The sequence below is a fragment of the Cricetulus griseus genome, chromosome 2, assembly GCF_003668045.3.
Source record: "Cricetulus griseus strain 17A/GY chromosome 2, alternate assembly CriGri-PICRH-1.0, whole genome shotgun sequence".
In the NCBI taxonomy this organism is placed as follows: Eukaryota; Metazoa; Chordata; class Mammalia; order Rodentia; family Cricetidae; genus Cricetulus; species Cricetulus griseus.
This window is the reverse complement of record NC_048595.1, coordinates 247,384,228-247,409,495: the sequence shown is the minus strand read 5'-3', so window position 1 is coordinate 247,409,495 and position 25,268 is coordinate 247,384,228. Positions and strand designations below refer to the sequence as shown.

The 25,268-nt window shown below is 38.2% G+C and overlaps 1 protein-coding gene across 2 annotated transcripts in view; it reads right to left on the bottom strand.

Moving 5' to 3' along the window:
• Positions 1-741: 741 nt before the first annotated feature.
• The window catches only part of LOC100763249 (receptor-type tyrosine-protein phosphatase kappa), a 530,034-nt gene continuing 505,507 nt past the window's right edge, over positions 742-25,268 (bottom strand). For both annotated transcript variants that reach the window (XM_027402864.2, XM_027402866.2), the window contains exons 18-30: positions 24,851-24,927; positions 21,438-21,474; positions 20,018-20,115; positions 18,705-18,821; positions 14,731-14,885; positions 12,391-12,526; positions 12,026-12,175; positions 11,033-11,206; positions 8,994-9,125; positions 8,733-8,858; positions 5,797-5,960; positions 4,859-4,994; positions 742-2,223 (exon numbers count right to left, since the gene is read on the bottom strand). In XM_027402864.2, the coding sequence (XP_027258665.1) occupies positions 2,170-2,223; positions 4,859-4,994; positions 5,797-5,960; positions 8,733-8,858; positions 8,994-9,125; positions 11,033-11,206; positions 12,026-12,175; positions 12,391-12,526; positions 14,731-14,885; positions 18,705-18,821; positions 20,018-20,115; positions 21,438-21,474; positions 24,851-24,927 (1,556 nt within the window). In that variant the 3' untranslated portion in view covers positions 742-2,169. The remainder of the gene's footprint in view (positions 2,224-4,858; positions 4,995-5,796; positions 5,961-8,732; positions 8,859-8,993; positions 9,126-11,032; positions 11,207-12,025; positions 12,176-12,390; positions 12,527-14,730; positions 14,886-18,704; positions 18,822-20,017; positions 20,116-21,437; positions 21,475-24,850; positions 24,928-25,268) is intronic.

Genomic DNA, 25,268 nt, shown 5'->3' with positions numbered 1-25,268 from the left:
TCTTGAGAAGCAAATCAGAATAATTTGCAGTGGTAACATGGCTATCATTGTCGGGGAAAGAAATCCTGTATGAGTTTGTGACATTTTTGGTCAGGTATCTCTGCTACACTTTGTTTATACCAAAACTTTGTGCTGGGAGGCAAAGCATTGCTGGTGGTGGTTGGGTTATGTGGTATGTCCAAGACACAAGACCAGTCAATGTTGTTTCTCTCAGCTACCCAGACTTAGGAACTGTTTCTGCTTGCCTTTCCACTTTCCACCATGAGTGGAAATAGCACTGCTATAGGAGAGAGCTGTCTCAACCTCCCAGCCAGCAGGAGGTAGGTCGCTGCACTACCCTGAGCTTCTAAGCAGAGTCCCCGCCACAGGCCCAGAGCAAGAGGCCAAGGGACTGTGAAGTGAAACCTTCATGGTGAGAGCCAAAAGCAATTCTTGACTCTTTTAAAGTTGTTTTCTTAGAGAGTTGGCAGAAAGCAACTAATACAAACTCTGATGATATAAACAGAGAATTAAAGAAAAAAATTTTCAAAAAGACACCAAACCCTTGGCTATTTGCCCCCTTATTTACCTGGACTATGTGACATGCAGTATAGGGAACAAAAGTATAACAAACCATAACTTGGCTGTGATATGCTTTCAGCAGAACTTTTGTGGCACATTCATACTGAGTCACAGACAGGCTGTTTATTTGGGAATAAAGACATGAAAATTTAGAAGAGAAAATGATGTGCAATCAGTAAATGTTGCAATTATAAAAACTTTATTTCACTCTTACTTCAATGAAATCTTTGTAAGCACCATGTCATGGGCTGGCGACCTAGAAAGAGGAACCTGGGATGCTTCAGTTAGCGGATGGTGTGAAGTCATAGCCATGTGTCACATGTGAATGAGACCACACTTAGAAAAGTCATGGGGAAATCTCATAAAAGCAGGCAACAGGAATCGGGCATTGATCTGTCCACACTTTCTATGGTAGGAATCCAAAGCTTGTGCTTGGGAATATCAAAAAGGACATTGTGCTACCTTGACAGTTTACAGTTTGCAAAAACTTGCCCCTGAGAGCATCAGTGTTGCCATCTCCTGTTCCAGAACAGGACAAGGCCACAGGCTCAGAAGCCCAACTTCTTTAAAGTTTAAAACACTTCAAGGTGTTCAACACTGGGAAAGCTAACCACAATGTCTTCTGCTGTGCAGATTTCTCCTATGTAATCATCAAGCCATCATTTACCTAATGAACACTGGGAAAAACTACATTTTCAGCAAAACATTTTAATTTGGTCCTCTATTCAAAGACAATTGCCAAGATGTTTTACATAAATTTAATTCACAAGCATGTACACAAGGTAACCACTACAAAGAACATTGCTTCTTGGTTTATGAATAAAAAGTTTATCCTCTACTTACACTAAACATACAAAAAATAATCTACAAAAATTGTTTACCATTGATTTCAGCTAAAGAAAAAGCTTTCTTCTGAAACAAAAATGATTGTGTGGTGGTAGTATTTTAGCCATCAAAAAGTAATGTAAGTAACCAATAAATATAATGTGCTTCTTCCATATAGACATATTTACACTTGAGTCTTTGGCTTATGGTATTTTCTAAAAAGAACTTTAAATGATCCAGCCATCATTGCACATTAAAAGAAAATAAGCCAGTTTTATATATATATTTATATATTTATACATTTATATAGAGCTCTGCTACACTTTGAACATATAAAAATGAAATTTACTATGAATTTGCACAGCTTTTGTTTTCTTCCCCACTTTAAGGTTCCACAGCTATTTTTTTTTTTAAGGGAGGGAAATGGAAATGCCACTTTCAAAAGTACATGCAATGTGGGGTAGCTGCTCTACTAAAAGCGGGAGAGAAAAGGCTGCATGGTCTCTGTACAGACACTGACCACTTCTCATCAGAGTCTGCCTCTTAATAAAGATAATTTGGGTGGCACAAAATGTGGATGCTCTCATACAGGAATAGAAACCGATCAAGTCCTTTTTATTAAGATACACAACTTCATAAGAAAAATACGTTTGCCTCTCCAATGTAAAAGCCTCCCACCCCCCACATTAAAATCTCTCTGTGCAGGTGTAACAGGTACAACAGTTGCTGGCTCAACAGACGAATGTGTTTCTTCTTGGATGCTCTGCAAATAGCCTCACCTAACTATGAGGACTCCAGGTACTCCAAAGCCACGTCATAGCAGAACCGATACTGCTCCTGCAACATGTTAGAACAGAAGGGATGAAAATAGTTAGCAAGAGGCTAATAGTGAAGAATAGCATGTGTGGGAATTCTTGACATCCAATTTAGATTATTTAAGAGTTGCAAATTACTTATTCTGTATATAACAGGAACATCTGCGCATACATATTTTATACTGGAGTCTAATGATCCTTGCTTAAGAATAAGGAGCAACAATAAAAAAGATGTTTCATCTTTGCCCTGTATTTTCTAACATTTAATATAATGTCCAGAATTTTTATGTGATTAAAATAGTTACACTTCCTCATCAGAAGGTTTCCCAGTTTACAAAATGTAAAGAACCAGAACAAGAGCTGACATTAGAAGCAACTGTTAAAAATTACCTTTGTTTACCTCGGTCATTTTTAGTACATGATTGAAACAATAATTATCTCAGAGAAAATAAAAGCACCATAGTTCACAAGATGATTTTTTGTGTTACAGTTTTATGTCACACAATCCTGAGTCTTTTTATATTACACAAAAATCTACTGCATGGATTGTTTGTGAGATTACTTTGATATTTTTTCTGTTTTATATTGCTGCTGGGTTGTGCCAATGCTTTTCTCTATATTCCAAATCATCTCTTTAGATAAAAGGCAAGAGAGAGAGAGACAGAGAGAGAGAGAGAGAGAGAGAGAGAGAGAGAGAGAGAAACACCCACTGTAAACTACCTTTCATAATTTCATGTTTTACATTTTTTTCCACAGTTCATATTCTTTCAGAGTATCACTTAAACAAATTTCTTTAAAAATTAGGAATTTCAAAAAAAAAAAACTTTGAGCTTATTTATGCTACCTCTTCCTAAATAGTACAACTTGCTTGTTAACTCACCATTTGAGCTAAAATTAGACCTCCTTTGAGGTCTAGTTTTATACTTAATGCATTATCAAGAAGTTTAAAAAAGTCTAGGGACTGTGTTGGAAATGATGACTTACACTATGTAAGCCACTGAAAAATTCCCAGTTCAGTCCAAGAGGGGAAAATTCAGATTGACCTGGAGAACCTAAAATGAATATTATTTCTAAGGAGAGTATCCCCGGTCTCTGGCAATAAGCATGGCAACACAAATTTCCAAGAGCTGGGTATCATTTTTACTACTAAAGTAAATACGCTTTCCATTAGTTCCTACTGGGAGAAGAGTACCCAAAGAACTTCAAAGAGTACCTGCAACAAGCTTGTGCCTCTCAGTTTTGTTTAACTCGAAATTTCCCCACCAAACTCAGCCCAAACCCATGGCAAACTAATCATTAATGTTTATTAAGCAGAGCATTATGCCAATTCTGTCATGGTTTGCTTTGTGAGGAAAAAGCTCACCGGAAGGTTCTAGAACAAATGCTCAACTACAGACATGTAAGTTAAAGAAAAGTTGGTATATCAAAGAACGTTTGGCAATAAAAGTTATTTCTGAAGGCAAGTTCTTATGAACTTTAAATGCTTCAGGCAGAGTATGTTTCATAGGTTCAACACCTGTGAAACTAGAGCCATATGGACTTCCTGTCCATTCTGTATGTAAAAACTCCCTCCAATCCATACTCCCTGTCCCTCTCAGTTGCCAGCACCCCGGAGAGGGCAACATATTCTTGTCCTGGGTGGTGCCCCCTATGAGGACTTGAGAATGGAAGAAGTAAGCTAACTCTGGTCAAAGTGAAACAGCATAAACCAGAGTCTTTTGATGTTTGTCTCAGGAAGCAATGTACCTCCTGTGTGAACGACCCAGAGCAGGAAGTGGTGAAAACACACCAGGAGCTCACTGAATCGCTTCTTTTACTTCTTCTTCTTTTGTTATCTGATCATCTTGATAAAGTAGGACAAGCAACAATGATGTTCTGGGGTTTCTGGTTTACTGCTCTGTGAGTGCCACAGCTGCTCTTCACCTGATCTCACTGTACTGACATGTAACCCCCAAGTAAAATATGTTACAGAGGCACTGTAACTGTCTTTCTTCCTTGGTACCCAGCTGCATCCAGGTGAAGTCTTACTCGCAAGCTTCAGGAACTCAGGAGAACTCATGTCTCACTGTGTGGACAGTACTTAAGAGTTGGGAAAAGCTAAAAACTGTTAGCAAGGACAAACTGATAATTTGCAGTTGTAATAGATAGTGAAGGATGACAGATAATGACTGCAATAAACTTCAGTTGTTCTTTCAAAACACTTGATGTCAGGCCTGTGGGTGTAGGTCAGTGGGAGAATACCTTCCCAAGCATGTTTGAGGTCCAGGGTCTATATCTAGCAACACACACACACACACACACTCTAGTTAACTGAATACGCTTTGACACTCAAAAAAGGACTACACTTTAGCGGAATTTATTCTTGTGGAACTATTTATAAAAGTTTGCTACAGCACAAATTTACTGACTATAAGGAGAATAAACCCTACACACTTCTCAAATTGAATGAGAGCATTTTCTTCATTCAAAAGTTTATGTGATAAGCAATGAGTTTATATGGGTGGATGCAGATTCTCTACCACCTACCTACTAGGTACAAATCCCAGCAAGACTCATTTTCGAATCTGACTGATTTCCCGTAAGTGTGTGAAGCCAAACCAGTAGGTAGGTACATGACTAAGCAGTCACTGAGACCCTCCTAAGATTGTGTGACTCACCGGGGCTTCCACCATGTTTGGCTTGCTGTTCCTCAGGGTCTTTACTGCATGGAAAACGTCCACCACGTTTTGCCGCTTCACCATCTCAACAACAATGCCTATGGCACAGAACATGCCACTGCGGCCACCACCATTCCTGAAAGCAGACATACAGAGTGAGCACCTTTGGGGGAATCGAGTGTCACATCATCACATTCATCTGAGAAAGGAAATTTATCCTTAAAAAAAAATTGCATGGCACAGCATCACATTCACCTGGGAAAGGAAATTCATCTTTAAAACTTTTACCATTTCTTTGGATTCTGCTTTATATTTGTGCATGTGTGTGTGAAGGGCAGAGAGGAAGGGACTTGGGGATAAAGTTAGCACAGGAGCTTAGGAGTAGGAATATGTGACAGGCATAAATTCCTGCAATGTTGAGATCTTAATATATTTGCAACTGTATGAATCAAAGAGGTTGGTTGTTCACATAGGTGCTTGAAAGAGTTAAATCATATAACAACTACATAATTTTTATTATTTTATTGTATTGGTGTAAATCTGTGTACCTTATGTATGCTGTGCTCATGGAGGGCAGAAGAGGGCATTGGCTCTCCTGGAACTACAGTCAGGGAGGATTTTGAGCCACCAGGTGGGTACCGGGAATCAAACCCAGGTCCTCTGGAAAAGTAGCCAGTGTACTTAGCTACTGAACCATCTCTCTAACCCCAACAGGCATATAATATTTAAAAGAAAACAAAGCAAAGTAAAAATCAAACACAACTAAAATCAGTAGTAAATTATTCATTCATGAGACTCAAGTTCTAGTTTGGAGTAAGTAAGACCTACAGTAGGTCTCAATATTTGAGCCCCATCTTCTCAACGAAGCAAAGCAAGGCTACTGAGGAAATGAGCTGCGGTTCCTTAATGGCCAGGGCCAGCTGCTCTGGCCTACTCACAAGCAGTGGATGATCGTCCGGCCTTCCCCTTCCTCGCATTCCTCTTGCCATTTTTCCACCTGCAGTATCAGTTTCAGAAACGAGCGTTTGGAGCCGGGCACTTCCCGATGAGACGCCCACCCAAGGTACTGGAACTGCTGCACCATCAGATAACCTTCCTGAGGCTGGAGAGAAAACCAGGATTTTACGGGAATCAGGATGAGAATGCAAAGGAAATTTATACTGGCCAGTCTCTAGTTGATGATGGTCAGGTGCTTGTACAGAAACATCCCAAATTGTAATAACAAGAACACACAACTTGTCCGTTTTATTTCCTGTGATGATTTTTATACACTGTCAACTCCATAGGATCTAGAATGACCTTGGAGACAAATATCTGGGCAAGTTTGTGAAGAATTATCTGCATTAGGATAGTTGGAGTGGGAAGATTCACCCTAAATGTGGGCAGTAGCATTCCACAGGCTAGGGTCCTGCACTGCATAACAAGGAAGACAGCAAACTGAACACAGGCAGCCATCTCTCCCTGCTTCCAGACTGTGGAAGCGATGTGACCAGCTGCATTCTGCTCTGGTTGCCAAGATAGACTCTATGTCTCAAGCTACCAGATGCAATCAACCTATCTCACCCAATTAGCTTCTTGGTAAGTATTCTGTCACAGATACAAGGAAAATAACTAAGATGCTGTCTCCTCCTCCTCACACCCTAAACCTCACATTCAAGTCCTACTCTTCAACTTCCTAAAGGCTTTAAAATTATTCATCATGTCATCATTGCCACAATGTATGCAAGCTGTGGTAACTACTTCCTGGTGATTTCCTTTAGCACTTCTGTCTCCTTTCCATACATTCTTACTACAGACAGTAGGACTACTCTGAAGTTGAAAAAACAATCTTGTCATTCTCAGATCTAATGGCTTCCCAATGTTCTTAGGAATCTCTCTGCTGTGACTTAAAACTCCTGTCATGATCGGCTTCACCTCACTTCAAACCTCCTTTCCCTCGAATAGAACATTGGGTTAGAAGATACTCATCTTTCTTTAGCTCATTTGCCACTTTACTTCTTGCCTTGGGGACTTTGAAGATGATGTCCTTGTTTGTTTTGAAAACTTCCTACTATCAAGCAGAGTAGGTAATCTGGCCTGGGTTTGCCTGGGGAGTTTCCTGTGATGGCACAGAACTGAAGTATTCCAGAAAAGCTCTCTGTCTCTGAGTACCCTCAAATAATACCTGCTAATTCTTCAAAGTTTTGCTTAAGTACCTGTCTTCAAAAGTCTTCTCTGGTCACTTAGCTCTGTCTGATAATGCAATTAGTTCAGATTCTGTGCCTCCCCCTTGACACATGAAGATCATGTCAGTAAATAGATCTCTGCACAGTTAGTTCTGTTATGCCAGCCTTCTTGGACAAGATATAGATTCCTTAAAGACAAGGAACTTTCTCCTTTCACCTTAAACTAGGTATCCCAAGAGCTTTGAATGATACTCTCAAAATAGCAGTGCTGCTGGAAGAAGGAGAATCCTAGAACCCCAAATAGAAAATACAGAGAAGACTATGCAGTACAATGAGTAAGCCATATCACGGGGTATCGGATCTTAAGTTTCACATGAAGGGCTCACAGACAACCTCTTGGTATGACATAGACCCTATCTACTGAATATCCCTCTGGAATCCTAAACTCACAATGGAGGAAGTGATATGAAATAATGAGACAAAGAATAAAAACATCAGGTACAGAAAAAGCACCAGAACATAATATATGCAGGAAGAAAACCAAACCAATATATACCCTGAGAAAACAAATACAGACTTCAAATCTTGTTCTAGAATACTTTCCATAGAAAGAGCTCAACTCACAGATGAGTTTTCTCTCTGTAGTTGAACAGCTACAGTTGCTTAGTTAAAATATTACTAGACAGATACTGAACTGATGTGCAGATATAATGAGACTCCATTTAAACTCAAGTCGAAGATATGCATGAATATTATGACATGACTGAATTCATTCCTTTTTCTCGACTGGAATGAGTGATAGAATTGGTTACGAGTTTAACCCCTGTTTAACAAGACGCACATCTAGCCATTTTGATATAAGAAAATTGACAGTCCTGACCACACACTTAAAATCATAGACTTAAACAGAACTGGTGACTTTAAAAGCAAGGCTTTTAAAAGTGCTGTGTTGTGGGGGGTTACTATTTTCAAGTTCTGCTCACTATCTTGTTAAAAGCTAAATGGTTTTATTAGTACTTTGTTGGTTGGTTTTTAAGAGAAGTCCTTCAGAGTTGCTATTGTACAAAACATGGGACACAACTGTCACTGAGCTGCTGGCAAAAGGCACAGCAGTGGTGACACAGATTCCTCCTTTAGAGCTGGGCAGTGCCACAAGCTGCAGTGTTCAGAGCAGCAGAAGCCAGAACAAGGAGGTGAGAAGATTCAACAATAGCTGTGGCTGACTTCTCCCTCAGACTTGGGTTTCCCATTGCACACAGGTTGAGATAGTGACATGCACGTCTCCTGCTGTGGTGGCTGCTTTGTTATATCCTGCCCCCTCAGTGGTTATCATGATTATTCTTACTTTTCACTGGTGTGCTTTTTTTTTCCTGTGTTGGATGTCGATATTAATAAGGTGTGTCATCACCCATTACTTAAGTCCAAATGTGCTCTAGGGCCAGGCCCAGACTAGGACAGCTGATTGAGAGGCCACATCTTTCCAGATGAAGCAGCGACTGTACTGTATCACTGGCTGGATAACCTAGCTTTGAGCCTTTCAGATTTCCTGAGTCTGGAACTAAGACATAAGGTGATCAGTGGCTCTGGCATAGATTGTGTGAGGCTTATTAATTTTTCTCCCCCTGTTGTCTGGATCGAATTAGGTCCCACCGGGATCACCTTCCACGTGTTGTGAATCAGGTCAGTTATAGTGACCCAGAAAGACTCACCCTAGTTAGGTTGCATATCCTAAAAATCCGACTGATCACATCGCAGTCCATTGAACAAGACATACACTCCACCTGGATAGGGCCGTATCTCAGCATCCCTTCTTCTGGCCAGTACTGAGGGCAGCCCTAGATGATTATTGTTTGAAAAAGAAAGAACAGAGGCTTGGTTTTGCTTTAAAGTCACATAAAGTAGGAAATGGATTTTGTTACTATTCTGCTAGGATGCATCCAGAATCACAAAATTAACCCGTGTCCACCAACCTGGGACAAGTCCACTTCATTTAACATCACAATGGAGGTACAGCCATAGTCATACACTAATCTCCAGAAATCTTTCACCGTGTTTGGCAGTGGATACTGTGTGACGATGAAAGCTGCTGGCTGCCTGTAGCTCTGTGGAGAAACAGGACAGTTGAGAAATATAAGAACATAAAATGCAAAGGGAGGTGGAGGACATGATCATATCTTCATTATACACATTTATGGAATCCTCAAAGAATAAGTAAAATGCACAATTGGTTGTACAAGCAGATTCAATGCACTCCATTGCAGGACCAAGTAAGCAGGTGGAAGTAACTTTCAATAGAGAAGGAGCCATAGTGGCCCTAAGCCATGGGGCCACTGGGATAGACTGGAAGCAGGAATGAGTAAATGACATAGAGTTTGATGCCACTGAAGTATTTGAGTCCCAGCTTTATTTCCCCGAGGAATGTTAATACTGGACAAACACAGAGGAGGAGGTGGATGAACTTTCTGAGGTGAAGACCCTCCATTGGGTACCCATTGGGTGGTTTCAATTTCCCAAAGGCAATGAGTCTCTGAAAGGCTGAAAGCAAAACATCTCTGTTCTCTCCATATGCATATCGTTTCTACGTATGTGCATACTGGAAGAGTCTTCTCTTCTTCTCCAATTCAAGTACCTCAAAATCTTACTGTTACTAAGTTGTGTGGAGATCATTAACATGTTCTTTATCAGGCAATCCACCTTCTGTGGTTGTAACAGCCATGTTTACCTGGTCTGGGAAATCTGTCAGAGTCATGAACTATACTAAAATATAATTTTTTTAACGTAATGATTTAAACCTATACTGGAAAGACTCTGGGCACATCAAGGATGGGCTTAGTTTTAGCGAGAGCTTGTTCTTGGATTATTCTGCTCTGTAGTGCACGCATGTGCACACTCGTGTGTGCGCGCGCACGCATACACACATACATATAAACAGAGAAAGAGAGAGAGAGAGAGACAGAGAGAGAGAGAGAGACAGAGAGAGAGAGCAACAAAAATGTACAAGGGTAATCTGCTCCATCCTTGCTTACATATTTACTGAAATTAACTTTAGAAAACTCAAAAGGTAGTTGGACTGCACACACTTGTTATCCTAGCCCTGCAAGGGTAGAGGCTGGAAGATCAGGAGTTAAAGGTCATCCTTCATTATATAGAAATGACAGAATGTAGAGGTCAGCTTGGGTTACATGAGACCCGTCTTCTGAAGAATTGGTGGCAACAATTTATAAAAGCTCATATTAGTTAGGGAGGGAAAACACTCCTATATTTTCCTTGCTATAGTTTCATAGGTATAATGAAAAAGAAAGATGATAAATTGTCTTAAGGATGCCAAATCTTGTCCACTTTGTTGCTTCTTCTCAAGACAACAAAGCAAGATGGTTGATGACACAGCTTCAAAGCCCCTTCTTTGTTGCTCTGTTTATGGGCAAGGGACACACAGAGCACATGTGGGAGCAGCTGCAGGTAATGAGTAATGAGACAGGATAAACTAGTTCTTTCCTGATGAGGTATGTTTTAAAACATCATACTTCTCATGTCTTCCCTACTTACTTCTAAGCAGTCCCAGCTAACTAATACTAAATAAAACTAGTTACCTTTACATTATTGGAACACTGAGCATCATAGATAAATATTTCCAAACTAAAACCCGACACTTCTGTGGGATATGGCATTCTGTGATTTTAAAAGGTATTCCTGCTATTCAAAAAAGGTAAAGTATTAATCTTTCTTCTCAAAATAATTAAGATGAAAAATTTAACTTGTGATATTTTTCTATAGGATAATACAACTACGGAATTTCAAATCTACAATAAACCTTTGAAAATTAGAGTTGCTAAGGGTCTCTGGAGGTGCAAACTAAAATCCTTTTCAAAACAATTTGTATTTCATTGACCATTTCTAATTTTCCATTCTAGTCCATTTTATAATTCCATGAAAAGAAAAGTAGCCAGTGTTCAGTTGAGTTATGCAGATTTTCAGGGCATTTTACACTAACAAAGAGTCAGCCTCTTACATCCATAAGGGCAGCATTGATGTAGTTACTGCTCTCTCCATCAATTGTAATTAAAAAAGGCAGACATCTGTCAGGTGGGAGCATGTCCATGAAACGGTTCTTGTCATGGTTCCTTGGCAGGCATGCTATACTGCAGTCTTCAGCTTGGAGTCGAGGGGTGACCGAATTCAGAGTCTAAAAAGAAAAGGGAACCAAGGTTAAAAGACAGTGACCCATTTAATAGCATAACACAAATTCATCAAGTATTTGGGAAGCCAAGTGGAAGGTAATAGCAGTTGCTTCTGTGACAGGCCAATAGAATTTTAGTTAAGCTAACGAAGCCTGTGAAATGAGACAGTCACAAGACACATTTTATTCATATGTCTCGTCTCAATAGGAATGGACAGCTAAACAACATAGCTATCCACAAAACACCCTGCCCAGTCAAAGAAAATACGAGGGTGATCCACGATGGTAATGATGACCTTCACATGGGCAGCTACCATTTGCAATCACATTTTGTCATGCTAGAACACTACACCAAGGATCTAAGGTAAAGTTTCCCAGAGATATGTGTGAACTCGTTTTCTTCCATATTGAAGGTTGCACAATGGCAGTGAACACACTGGAGCTAAGGCAATGTTTAGTACAAATCTCAGCTATTATTATTAATATGTTGATCTCACATTGAGTGTGCCATTGAAGAGTAAGGCTCCATGGTAGAAAAAAAAAAAAAAGGTTATAAACACCAAAAACATAACCAGATTTGATTGTTATAATACCTTTTTCTCATACTCTTTTAAGAATATGAACTCATTTGCCCTTTGGGATATAGCAGATATCAGCACATTAATAAAAAATGAATTCCCAATGTATATAATGGAAGACACAAATATCATATTCTAGTTGCAGAAGGGTCAAGTTATACATTTGACTTGAAAGAACTTTTCTAAAAAAGTTATCGGTGCCCGGGACAAATTGTAAAGGTTTTAATAGAAACCTTAGAAACAATACCTGAAATTCATCTTTGAGATGGGAGGAATTAGTTTGAGAGTCTATTCTAATCATATCAAAATATGCAGCTTTAAATTCACAGACAGGGATGGCCGTCTCTCCACATAAGCAAGCTTCTAAAATGGCATCGTGAATAAAAATGTACTGCTCCTATCAAAAGAAAAAACAGAGACAATTTCATACTAGTTTAGTAATGTTTAGTTTAGAGGAGATAGAGACTATACATCAAAAAGCAACTGTTAATTAAGATACCAGTTATTCTATATGATTTACTATTGATGATATATTAAAAACACAGTAGATTTCATTTGGTAAATGGTGGAAACAAAGGAGGAAAAAGACAGACTAAGGGCAAGACAATGTACCTCTGTCTGAACCATATTGATTCGGCGGGATCGTAAGGCCTTGACACAATTGTAGATGTCAACCACACCCTCTCTTTCAGCCATGTCCAGCATGATGTCAATCACAATGTAGCAGCCTGTGCGCCCAGCACCAGCACTGAGAAATTGAAAGAAGTGTGAGAAGCAGGTTTCTCTTTGTAAGCTTCAGTCTCTATTCTACCTTGAGCTACACGAAGTCAAATTGAGTTAACAAAATACAAACACATAATTCTTTATGCTACACAAAAACATAGTAATGCACAAATAAGTATGTATGTCTGTGTTGGTGTGGTCCACTTAGAGTGGAAGGAGAGTTGCAAACTATTTCCACACTGAACATAATGTCTACATATTGCGCAAGGTCCTCACCTCTATCACCTATCATGTGGCCCTCATTTCATGCGAATTTAAATGTTATAATTTTATATTATTTTATAATTTCACACTCATGGGACTGAAACTGTTCTGGAATCAAGCTATAAAATTGAACTCGACACTGAATTTCTTCCTTCACGCTCCTGTAGTCAGTTGTCTAACAGCAGGAGGAGCCTGACTGTCTCAGCAGGACTCATGTAAACACCAAGGCCACTGATCCCAAAGCCTTCACACAGGAAATGCCAAAGGAGAAGAGTGAGTGATACTACCCCGAGAGGAAGAGCCCCAAAAGAGAAAACAATATTTAATGCTGTCTGAAGGGAAGCTAAAACTGCTCTGTGAAATGCAGAGTGTTATTTCTCTCAGGTCACAGTGACAGCCACCCTCTAAAAGTTTATTCTACACACTTACTTTAGCATTTTCACTGTATGAGCATTTCGCCTGCGTGTATGTATGTTTACCATATGTGTGCCTGATGCCAGTGGACATCACAAGAGGGCACTGGACACCTGGGACTGCAGTTACAGACAGTTGTGAGCTGCTCCGTGGGTTCTGAGAATTGAACCCGAGTCCTCTGCTTTTCATTTGTAAAGCAGAATCACAGTCTGCTTTGATTATTTTGCCCTTTAGAAAGTTTACAGGCAGTAAAATAGGCAACACAACTTAGGGGTGGTGACGGGCAGGGGAGAGAGTTGAGGGATTCACTAGCCAGTTTCTTCTTTTCTATACATGCACAGAAGACAGTACGAGCAGGGAAATGGCAATTCTGTTTCTGGGAACCAGAGATTCCAGAGCCCCTTTGAAGCAGCAATTCCAGAGAATACAAACCCCCATGATGAATCAAGAAGTCACTGAATTCAAAACCTATTTATTTCACTTAATAAACGTTTATCTGGGGTACTGGCACTATTTCTTTGTTATCCAAGTCATCTCATTTACACTTGCTTTTCTTTTATGTGTTAGCCAAATATTCACCAGGTATCACTATTTCCCCCAAACCTTCTTCTCCATCACTGTTGCCAGTGTCTGTGGCAGGAAAAAAATTGAAGAGAGTACATCAGATTTCTTGAAGATGGAAAGGACACCTGTTTTTATTTCCTTCAGGGTATAGTCCGTGTCTTATCCCTATGGGATTCAACCCTTCCCTCTCTCCCTCCCTCCCTCCCTCCCCTCCCCCTCTCTCTTTATTTCTTCCTTTTATTTATTTTTTTAAAGGTCATTGAAATTCTGAATTGGTTTGGTTTTACAGAAAAAGAAAGATGTTGGAGTTGAAGGTATGAAGTAGTTTGGAAAGAGTACTATTTGAGGATGGTGTTAAGCCTTCAAGAACAGCTCTTTAGAACCTGTACTTATTTTTCTGTTTCAAAATGAGCAATGCAGTTTGCTTTTAGTGTCTTGGGTTGCTTTTTTCTTTTCTCCTCAAAGAAGTTTTTAATCAGAAGAAATCTCGATTCAATATTCATGTTTTTGTCTTACATTTCCTGAATCTCAGCAATATGGTTTTTAAGGTCCTCTGCTGGGTAGTGTTTTGAAAAAGGAAAAAGTTACATGCCTGTTGTACAGCCCCAATTCATGCAATTTAGGCCATTTAGCAATCTCAAATTCAGCTTTAAGAGCTGGGATTCTAGAGGGAATTAAGTGGATTGGAAAAAAGATCTCTATTTTTAACATATCATTCTATCTATTATGGGATTTTTCAAAAGTGATAAAACTGGCCAACACTGGTGTGGCCACTAAGAGGTACTTCCCACACTTGTACCTTCGAGGAACACTGCATACCAGGATGACCGTGTGCACTCTGTGAAGTTCGTCCTACACAAAACCAATTTTTATTTCTGCTTTCCATTATGTGTAGTATAGGCAAACACAAACCTTGTAAGTGACATTTGGCTGTCATGCTGACAAATCCTGTCTGGCCCCTCATTTAAAGCTAGGAGCATCACTCACCTGCAGTGCACGACGATAGGCCCAGCACTAGGAGGGTTGGACAGCTTGACTCTTCTGATAAAGGAGAGAAGCCCTGTGGCATGGTATGGAACACCATGGTCAGGCCAGCCAGTGAAGTGAAACTGTTTGACTTCACGGATTTCGTTATAGCCCCTCTGTACAAAGATAGAAAAAGGTGCCTTAGACAGCATCCATAGAAAGTCACAAAATATACTTACAGGAACTAAATTTGAGTGACCATGAAAACAAAATTTACTAAATTTTGTTTTGTTTTGTTATTTTAAAGGATAACTGATCTAGCTGGGCAGTGGTGGAGAACATCTTTAATCCCAGTACTTGGGAGGAAGAGACAGGAGGATCTCTATGCGTTCAAGGCCAGCCTGGTCTACAGAGTGAGTGCCAGGTCAGGCTCCAAAGCTACACAGAGAAGCCCTGTCTCGAAAACAAACAAAACAAACAAAACAAAGCAAAACAAAACAAACAAACCAAAAAAAAAAAAAAAACAACTAAACAAACAAAAACCAACCAAGCAAGCAAAAAAAGATACTGGTCTAACGTGGCTTGAGACCTTAACCTTTCCCACCAGAGAACTGCCAGGAAAAAAACGTTTTGTTCTCTTCCTGGGTAAATTTTTATTTGCCTTGACAGCTTGCTTCTTACTGGGAGTGACACCACATGAAATTATGGGGGAAGGGGAGGAACAAAGAAGAAATGGAAAGGCCTTCCTGACCTTGTGCCCTGAGTTCTCAAGTGGAGATTTCAATACCTTGCTTATCCATGTTGAAAATGGTTTTGAAGCATAGTATGTAGGGATTTTCCAGGACAGTGCCACACTAGATTGGTTTGTGAAAATACACAGGCAACTAAACTGTTCTCTGGGTAAATGGTTTTTCTCAGCTCTGTGAAATAATTTGGCTCACCAAGTATTATCTATAGTAACAACACAATAAAAAGAAGCGAAGCATCCGCTGCTGTTTCTCTCTCCTTCCAGGTTAATCGAAGAAAACCTTATAAAGGTTTCTACAAAACCCTCTCCCATTTCATAAGAGAAGCTGCAGGTTTGAGGAAGCATGGACACTGTAAATATAATACTGAAAAATTTATTTTTAAGGATCTGTATTTCTACAAAAGAAAAAAATCTATATCAATCTAACTTTACTGCAAGCTACCAGTGAAGATATTAATCTTACTTGTTCAATCAGAAAAAGCAAAAACATATGAACTAAATAAATCAATTTGAGAATGGCAGTTTATCTTCATAGCCTGTCTTACAGAAACCAGTGTTATCAAAACCTCAGGACCTAGGGATCACGCCTTATAATTCTTTTCAATAATAATTCCTAGCACACTATGCTACATGAAGAAGAGATCTACAAATAACCTTAACCTTAAATTTCCCATGACAAGAGTCATCCTGAAATCCCCAAAATGGGAAAATCACTTTTTTTTTTTTGCTACTTTTCACACCCTCTATATTAAACTGTTTTGCCAAAGTGGTTTCATGGACCAAAGACTGACTTTTAAAAACTAATTTTTCCTATCTGGCAGTAAACATCTCTCTAAAATTTCTGTGTAGCTCGGAATCAAGCTGGGGAAGAATACTTGCTTAGCATGCACAAGGGATGGATTCAATCCCAAGTGCTGCAAAATAAATAAATTGATAAACAAACAAATAAATACGTAAGCAAATGGAATTTCTGACAAATGACCAAACATATGTTTTACTTCCAAGACCACTGCTTTAAACTGCATATAACGGAAGGAAAACAGTTCAAAGACACTAACAGCATTCTGTTTAGAACTGGGTTAAACCTGTGTGATGACATTAATCTCACATATTCCACAGTCTGAGACACAATTGCCTAATCATTCACATCTTATTTTATGAAATCTGATATTAATCAAATATGGTTTGTTGATTTTAATGGTCTTCTCTGGCTAAAAGGGTGGTTAAGCACATTCTTTAAAAGGGTGAAGGAAAAATTCTCAACTACAAGACCACAGTTCCATTTCAATGGTATATTTAACAATTATTCTGTTTCTTTTCCCCCTACCATCTGCTCACCCTTATCTTTGAGCCAGTTTGTGAGAAAAATTTGCTGGACATTTAGTGTGTCTGAACCAAAATACATACATATGTCCAAGTTTATGCATGGTTTTTATAAAGTAACATTAGTAATAATAATAATAAAGTAATTCTCTTTACCTATTCTCCATGCTTTCTAACATTTGCACACTGTACCTCATTTAGAATTAGTGATTTAGGTACTTTATTGATCATTTCAAGCAACCAGGCTTTAAACGTATTTTTCCTGGTTGGTGTTCCTCCTTAATATATAACTTGCCCTTATGCTATTGTTATTTGAGTTCCTAATTTTGTAATATTTCATGTGTATGATGATTTGACTATTTCTCTACCACTGCTTGCTTACAGTTATCTAGAATTTTTCAACAATACAAACGAAAATATTTCATATAAATAAATTCCTAAGGATAGACTTATGATAGGTAAATGCATCAAATGCCTAAATGTTTAAAACAATTCTATGGATAAACTACTATACTGATTTGGAGAGACGAAGTATTTGAACTCTGATCGTCAATAAATGTGGGATTTCAGTGATCACACACAATCAATGAGGATTATTATTCTTTGTAAAATTCCTTGCTCTTTTGAAGGTACAAAATGGTATATCCATATTCATTGACCATGCTCCATAGGCATGTCAGTAGCTGCCCATCTTCAGATTCTAGTGTTTTTCATTTCCATTAACACTACAAGTTGATTTTACTGAAATTCAAAGATTTGCATGCGCCTTGGTTTCCATGTCTATGTGTTCTATCATCTATTAAGCCTTTCATCCATGTCCATGGTTCTGGGCCTATGCCCATCTTTTAGGAGTGTTCCCTTACTTGTTTTTTTGTTCTCTGCCTTAAACTCAGCAGGTCACAACACAAGTAAAAACTATGAGTATGGGAAAAGTATAGTTGACAGAGGTGGGAGGTGAGAGTAATTAGAATGTATTTTATACTATAAAAGTGTTAAGAAAAAAAATAAAGAAAACAAAACAAAACACTGATGAGCATTTCTCAGCTTCAAAGGCCTCCAATGGCCACCTAACTCACAACCAACCAGGCCCCAACATCTGGCTCTTTGATTCTTTAAAAGTCTAGATATTTCCTTTACCTTTACTTACCTATCCCTGACATTGGAGTCACTTCCCAGAACAGGGGAAATAAAGGATTAAGGCTATGCTGTGACTCATTTCTTTCAGGAACAACTTACTGTGGCATAATCTCACACCCTCACTTCCGTCAGGTCCCCATGCCATCTTAAATTTGTTCTTACTCATAACCCTTTTAATTTTCTCAAACATTACTCTTCTACCTTACTAATATTCCCTACCTCAATCCCCAAAACCTGTTCTAGCACAGTGCACTGCAGCTGTAGAACAGAGTCTTGTTTACAGTGACTCCATCTGTCTCTCTTCACTTGAGGACTCAAGAGTAGGGATTTTAATACATGTTCCAAGTCTTAGCTCTCAAACAAGAATTTGTAGACTGTTAGATTTAGTGACACATGTGTTTAATCTTAGTGCTTGGGAGGCAAAGGCAGGCAAATCTCTGTGAGTTTGAAGCTAGCCTCGTCTACACAGTGAGTTCCAAAATAGTCAGAGCTACATAGAGTCTCTCTCTCTCTCTCTCTCTCTCTCTCTCTCTCTCTCTCTCTCTCTCTCTCTCTCATACATACACACACATATAGACACACTAAATCAATAAAATCTATATGAAAATTAAAAAAACCCAAACAACAACTCCTCACCCTCCAAAAAAAAAAAAAAAACACAAATGAATTTGTAGATTAATTAATGGATGGATGGGTGGATGGATTTCTTAGTAATTGAAACAAAACCTGGCAGTGATTTTAAAAAGCTGCAATATTCATATTTCCAATAGAGAGTTTTAATGCTTACCCTTTCCAAGGTGAATGTCCTAACTACGTATTCAGCAAGGGGTTCCATTTCCACACAGGTCACTTTGAAGTCCCCATAAACCTCAGTATCATCAGGCCAATATTTATAGCATTTAACCTAATGATGAGAAGAATGCATAGGTATAGGTTTATCTGAACACATACACAGTAGCCAAGATGATGTTATTCCAATGATAAATTTAGTTTACAATTCAAACTCAGATGAGAAAGCGTCACACAAAAACAGACTGTGCACTTCCAAAAACATCTAAGTCTAAATAGCTAAGTTATATTTTAGTACAAAATTTAAGCTTATATCATTTCCTCCAGGCATTCCCTCATAAGTGATCCAATCCCAAGTGGCCCACCTTACTCATGAGCAATGCTGCATGGACACTGTCGGTTGTATAAACATGTAACAATAATAATAATGAAGAGATTGTGAATTTGGAGGCAGGATGTAAGAAGTAGTTGGAGTGGTCATGAATAAAACTCCCAAAAATTATTTAAAGAAATTAAAGATTATTTTATTTCTCAATGAGAAATCAAATATTTCTCATTGATTGAAAGAGTATTTAATTGAAATACTCTGTGTATGAAATATTCTTTTTCATTACTTAAATTTATTCACTTATTTTACATTCTGACTTCAATTTCCTCTCCCTTCTTTCTTTCCATTCTCACCTCCCCCAAATCCACCCTTCTTTGTTTCTATTCAAAAAGGGGAAGGCCTTCCATGGGTATCAACAAAGCATGGCATATCAAGTTGAGGTAGGACTAAGCTCCTTCCTTTGTATTAAGGTTGGGCAAGGCAACCCTATATGAGGAATAGGTTCCCAAAAGCCAGGCAAATCATTAAGGACAGCCTCTCCTCCCACTGCTAGAGGTCCCATAATAAGACCAAGCTACACAACTGCCACACATATGTAGAAAGCTTAGGTCAGTCCTATGCAGGATCCCTGGTTGTTGGACCAGACTCTGAGCTGCTATGAGCCTACGCTTTTGCTTTTCTGGGTTCCTTTGTGGTGTCCTTGAATCCCCTGGTTCCTATAATCCTTCCTTCCTGTCTTCAGCAGGATTCCCCAAGCTCAGCCCAATGCTTGGCTTTTTGTGGGTCTCTGCACCTGTTTCCATCAGTTACTGGTTGAAGGCTCTCTGATGCCAACTGGAGTAATCACCAATCTGTTCTTCAGACTGGTGTGGACTGTTGATTGAAATGTTATTAAACTACTGGATGATATTCTCTAAGTAAGTTGATTATTGTTTTTCAAGAATACTCATATATGAAAGAAAATAAATATAGTTTTCTCTTACCCGGCCAACCTCCACTAAATTAGTTACCATCACAATACAGGCAGACTGTTCTTGCCACACCATCCTCCAGAAATCATACACAGTCTCATGAACGGGGCCTATAAACAAATCATTTTTCATATTGTGTTATTAAAGACATTTTACAGTTAATATAAGTTTAGATAACATAAAAGGTAGTATTTGTGAGACAAGCTAGAAAAGATAAAATTCTAATTCAGATTACAACTAGAACCACTTAATTTTAGTTCATATCAGAATATAAACTACATGAAACATTTTTTTCTTCAATTTGGCTTCTATACTTAGCAATCCATAAGAAGGTACCACTACTTTCTAAGGTGTTTGTCACTGTCACTATGGCATTCCACTGTGCCCGTACATATATGTGGAGACAGAACTCTCTGGACACTTGCCAGAGGAGCAGCAGACATTGCCAATTAAATAAATGCCCATAATTTATGAATAGTGCATGAGTATAAGTAAATGGCATATCCTTACATCCTATTATTATTATTACTATTATTTTTGATGATTATGTAACCGCAAAAGCATGTGCTGGGCTGTCACTCAGAACCACAAAACTGGTGTATGGTTCAACACAGCAGTGCATATTTCTAACTGTAAAGAATATTCAGTTAAACCCAATTACTAAAACATAAGGGAAAATCTGGGCAAAATGACCTCTGCTAAAAGAGCAAATGTCAGGAGACAGATTTAACTCCCTGGTAGCATTGACCTGGCAGGCACAAGGCCCTGAGCTCTGTCCTCAGCACTGAAGGTAGAGAAGAGCAGAGCAAAGCAAAACACAACATAAACCAAGGAAAAGAGTAACCATGTCTCTTGTCATGCATGCTTTTCTTTGGATGGCCAGGAGGCATTTGGGGGAGATTACACATTTGTTTGTCTGTTTAGATACTTTCATTTCCTAGTGCACCACGATATGATCAACTGACTTGTTTCATTTTCCATAGGGAACAGACTTTACTACATTCCTTTAGGTGTATGTTTTGTCAAAGGATGCCATATGACAGTAGTATCTCATCATAACTATTGGTCTTCTGTCTTGCTGCTTTGCAGGCTGACAAAGTTGGCTGCAGGATGACAGTCACCCAAAGCAGGGAGAGTTCTCACTTCCTGTTCATCAAAACTAAGTAGGATACTACTGACTAGTACCGTGAGATATCTGATCATCAAAGATCAAATCACAGAAATGATCAGAGGATTTTAATTTAAAAAAGAATCAAGTTTAAGGTTTTCTAAGTTCTGGACAAGTATTAACACTACACAAGTTAGGAAGAGCCAAGTTTATTTTCTAAATATAAAATTATAAAATAAAAATCCCCACGGGATAATAATAAAGATAAATATGCCATTTAATATGAATAAATATAAATACAGTATTTCAAAGACAAAGTTTTACCTTGAGTTGCAATGTAGTGGCTTGGTCTTTGGTAGCCCTAAAGTAGGAAAGCAAATTGGTTATCATTTTACATAGGTGTCAAAAATAAATAATGAAGGCATAAAAAGGGGGAGACAACCACTTGTCAAGATTAGATTGTAATAAAAAGACCAAACTGAGTAGTGAACACAGAGTCCACTTCTCAAACCCGTAGGTAAAAGGAAACAGAAGACAAGGCTTAATTATGTTAAAAGCTCTGATTAGAATTTAAATCATAATATAATTGAATTTTGTTTGTTGCAGAATAACCTCAGAGATTTAGTTCAGTTACTCTAAAATGTTTATGCCTTCATGTAAATTTTGAATCACTCATTACTGGTAAAATTCTGTTCAAAACATTAATTCTTATTGCATCATCCAAAAGTACAACACACCGCATTACAAATGGACAAGGACATATTAGAACCAGAAAAAAAGAAAGAAAGAAAAGAAACAGAACATTCCAATGTTAGAGCTGGACAATGCATGTGTGCTCAAATCAAAGTCCTGCTGAAATTAATTTTTATTCTTTTTGGTAATATTTCTGTTCTGTAACATGTTCAGGAATTGTAGGCACTATTTTGTGTGTGTGTTGATAATGAAATTTACACACACATAACTTAAGAATACACACACATATATAGGGAAAAAGTTTTCAAAACTGCACTTTTTCGTGAACAAAAATTTTAGTGCTTCCTTTTTCAATGTACTCAAGGTGTGCATAAACATTTAATATCGTTTCAAGATAAAAAACAATTTTTTTGTCAGTTGCTCTCAGTGGGTCAACTTTCCACAGTACGTTGAAAAAATACTGATGGCATGATAAGGTTAAGTTGTAAATTTGTTTGCTTTTACCAAAGGATTTAGTAAGAATCTGTTAGGTTGTGTCCATATTTGGTATGGGCAGCTCAGTACATCCACAGTACATGTGGAATGTAGAAGGTAGTCTCTGACCTAAGATCATACTGCTGTAAATACTGAAAATTAAAATTATCATTGTTATTATTACTATTTTGAGACAGGTTCTCAGCAATCCTGGCTGACCCAGAACTCACTATATAGCAGACTGGCCTCTAACTCACAAAAACCTACCTGCCTCATGTGCTGGGACTAAAGGCTTGCCCCATTACACCCAGCTGATTTTGATTTTTCAAAAGCCAATACAGCACAATGCTTCATGGAAATGTGTTTCCAAGTTTCATAAACATTTCATGCCCTGTTTTAAATGAGATCTACCAACTGCAGCTGTATTCTGTGTATAATATACAAACAAGAAAAGCAAATGATAAGACTGAATTGTATTTAGCTAAAATATATTGGGATCTTAACAGGGTTGTATAACAAATCCTATTTAGGATAAAGTCTACCAATGAACCATACAACAGTGTTACAGTAAGGCTCCAATTTATATCTGTCAAGGCAGAGCACCCTGGTCAAACTAAATAGCTAGGAGCAATTACAAAGTTGTAAGAGAAATTCTGATGTCTTTTACTCTACAGAACCATTAGTTTAGCTTCCCAGGACATGTCTGACAAAACTTAAAAACTTTATGAAAATAAAATTATGATGAAAAAGTCAACCAATAAACTTATATGCTATTCTTAATACATGAAATCTATTAGTTATGATTATCAAAATAACTGTAAAACATGAAGTTCAAAAGTGTGGCAAATATCCTATTTGCAGAACTTAGGACAGGTGGGGGTTTATACGGCATCTCTATATGAACAGACAGTATACGCTGCATTTCACTTTGATTTAAAAATGAGCATGCTGTGATTCAGTTCATTGAGAACTGGGGTTTTAAATTATTAATAGCAGAAATCTGGCAAGTGCTAAGTACATGTGTGTCACTGTACTAGATGCTCTACATGCATTACTTCATTACATTTTTCACAGCAGACCGATGAGCCTAAAATGATCAGGATCTCAGTGGGCAGATGAGGAAATGGCTAAACATGGTCCCAAGATCTCCAGAATGATTTTATTATCCATGTTTCTTTTATTGTATTTATGTGAGTATTTGCTTGAATGAATGTATGTGTACCACATGAGTGCTTGGTATTCAAGGAGGCCTGAAGAGGGTGTAAGATACCCTAGAACTGGAGTCATGGATGATTGTAAACTCTATGTTGGTGCTGGGAACCATAGCTGGGTCATCTTCAATAACAGCAAGTGTCCTTAAGTGATGATGCATCCATCTTTCTAGACCCTCTAGTGTCGTTTTAAACCAGGTAAGAGAGCCAAAGAGCCAGACCTTACCTATTATCTAATACATTGCTTCTTGGCAATAATTTGATTTGATAATTACTTGCCTTTACATAAAGAATTTCCCTGTCCATATCTATAACCAAAATTTAATAGTGCAATATGTAATGAAAACAGACTTTAGTGGTATGATTTGACATATATATGTGTGATATATATGTTACAAATATAATATAGAAATCATTTTCCCCTAATTATTTTATTACTTTACAAACCAGTATCACACACCACAAAATAGTCTTCCTACTACTGTATTTATTTATGTTTTTGAGATAGGGTCTTTTTATTTATTTATGTTTTTGAGATAGGGTCTTATTAGAAAAAGCTGGCCTTGAATTCTCTACATACTTCAGGATGCCTTGGCACTTCTAATCCTCCTGCCTCTAACCTACCAAGTGCTGGGATTATAGGCATGAGCCACCACACCTGGTTTATGCAGTATTTGGGATTGAACTCATGGCTTCCTGCATGCTCAACAAGCATTTTACCAACTGAGTCACATCCCTGGCCCCATTCTTATCTTTTAATATCAAAAGTCAATATAAAAATAGGGAATTTCAAAAACACTAATACACATCATACTATCCAGCTTCTCACATATGCTTGGGAAGGGTAAGAATAAAAGCCAGAGACAGAAATCATCAACAAATAAAATTCAAATGCATAATAAATTGTCGAAGCCAAAAATAGCCCTGTTTTGCTACACGAGAAAAGGGAAGGAGGTCAAATAGTTCTTTACACATGTAAAATAATTACAAAAAAAAAAAAAGAAGAAACACAAATATACTGTATGAGACCAATTAGGTGACGCATGCAGAAACAACTAGACTAAGCATTAGTAGTAACTGTGATTAAGGGCATTTATATTAAATATTTATCATAGGGTGTTGTTATGTACATATAGTGGTACTTACATCCCTGTACAGCCAAATCTACAGCCCAAACCATAGTCAGGTGTGAAAGAAAGCACAACAGCGTCAGTAAGTACTAGGATGTAGAACAAGGAAAAGTGTACAGTTTGTTCTTTAAAGCTAGCAATCAAGTCATAGGTAATAACAAGCATTGAGCTCACAGATGGGAGCTAATACAGTGGGCCTACTGTGCAAACACGCTGTAAGGACACTTACATCTATGTAATTGGCATTAATGTAATCTGAAGAAGGATCATCCTCCACCGGCTGCAGAATGACTCTGGAGTGATCATCTGAAAGAGTTGAATAATCAAATGCAAGCTATTTGAATTCCTCTGTTTTCTGACAATGGCAGTAGTAACGACTTAAAGACAAATTTGGTCTTTATAATCTGCATTACTGTCAAATTAGTCATTTGGGAAACACAAATGCCAGAACTATATGGATCTCCTCACTTATTCCAATCACAAATATGAACACTAACTCAATGGCTTGCCTTTCAGATTAGGAAATTCCAAGGAAGCATGGCAGTGTTTGGGGGGCTCTTCTTGAACCCCAGACTTGACTACAGAACTTGCGTAGCTTCTAATTGTGTTTCTCAGCAATGTTTTCAACTGGGGGAGTTCCTTTGCCT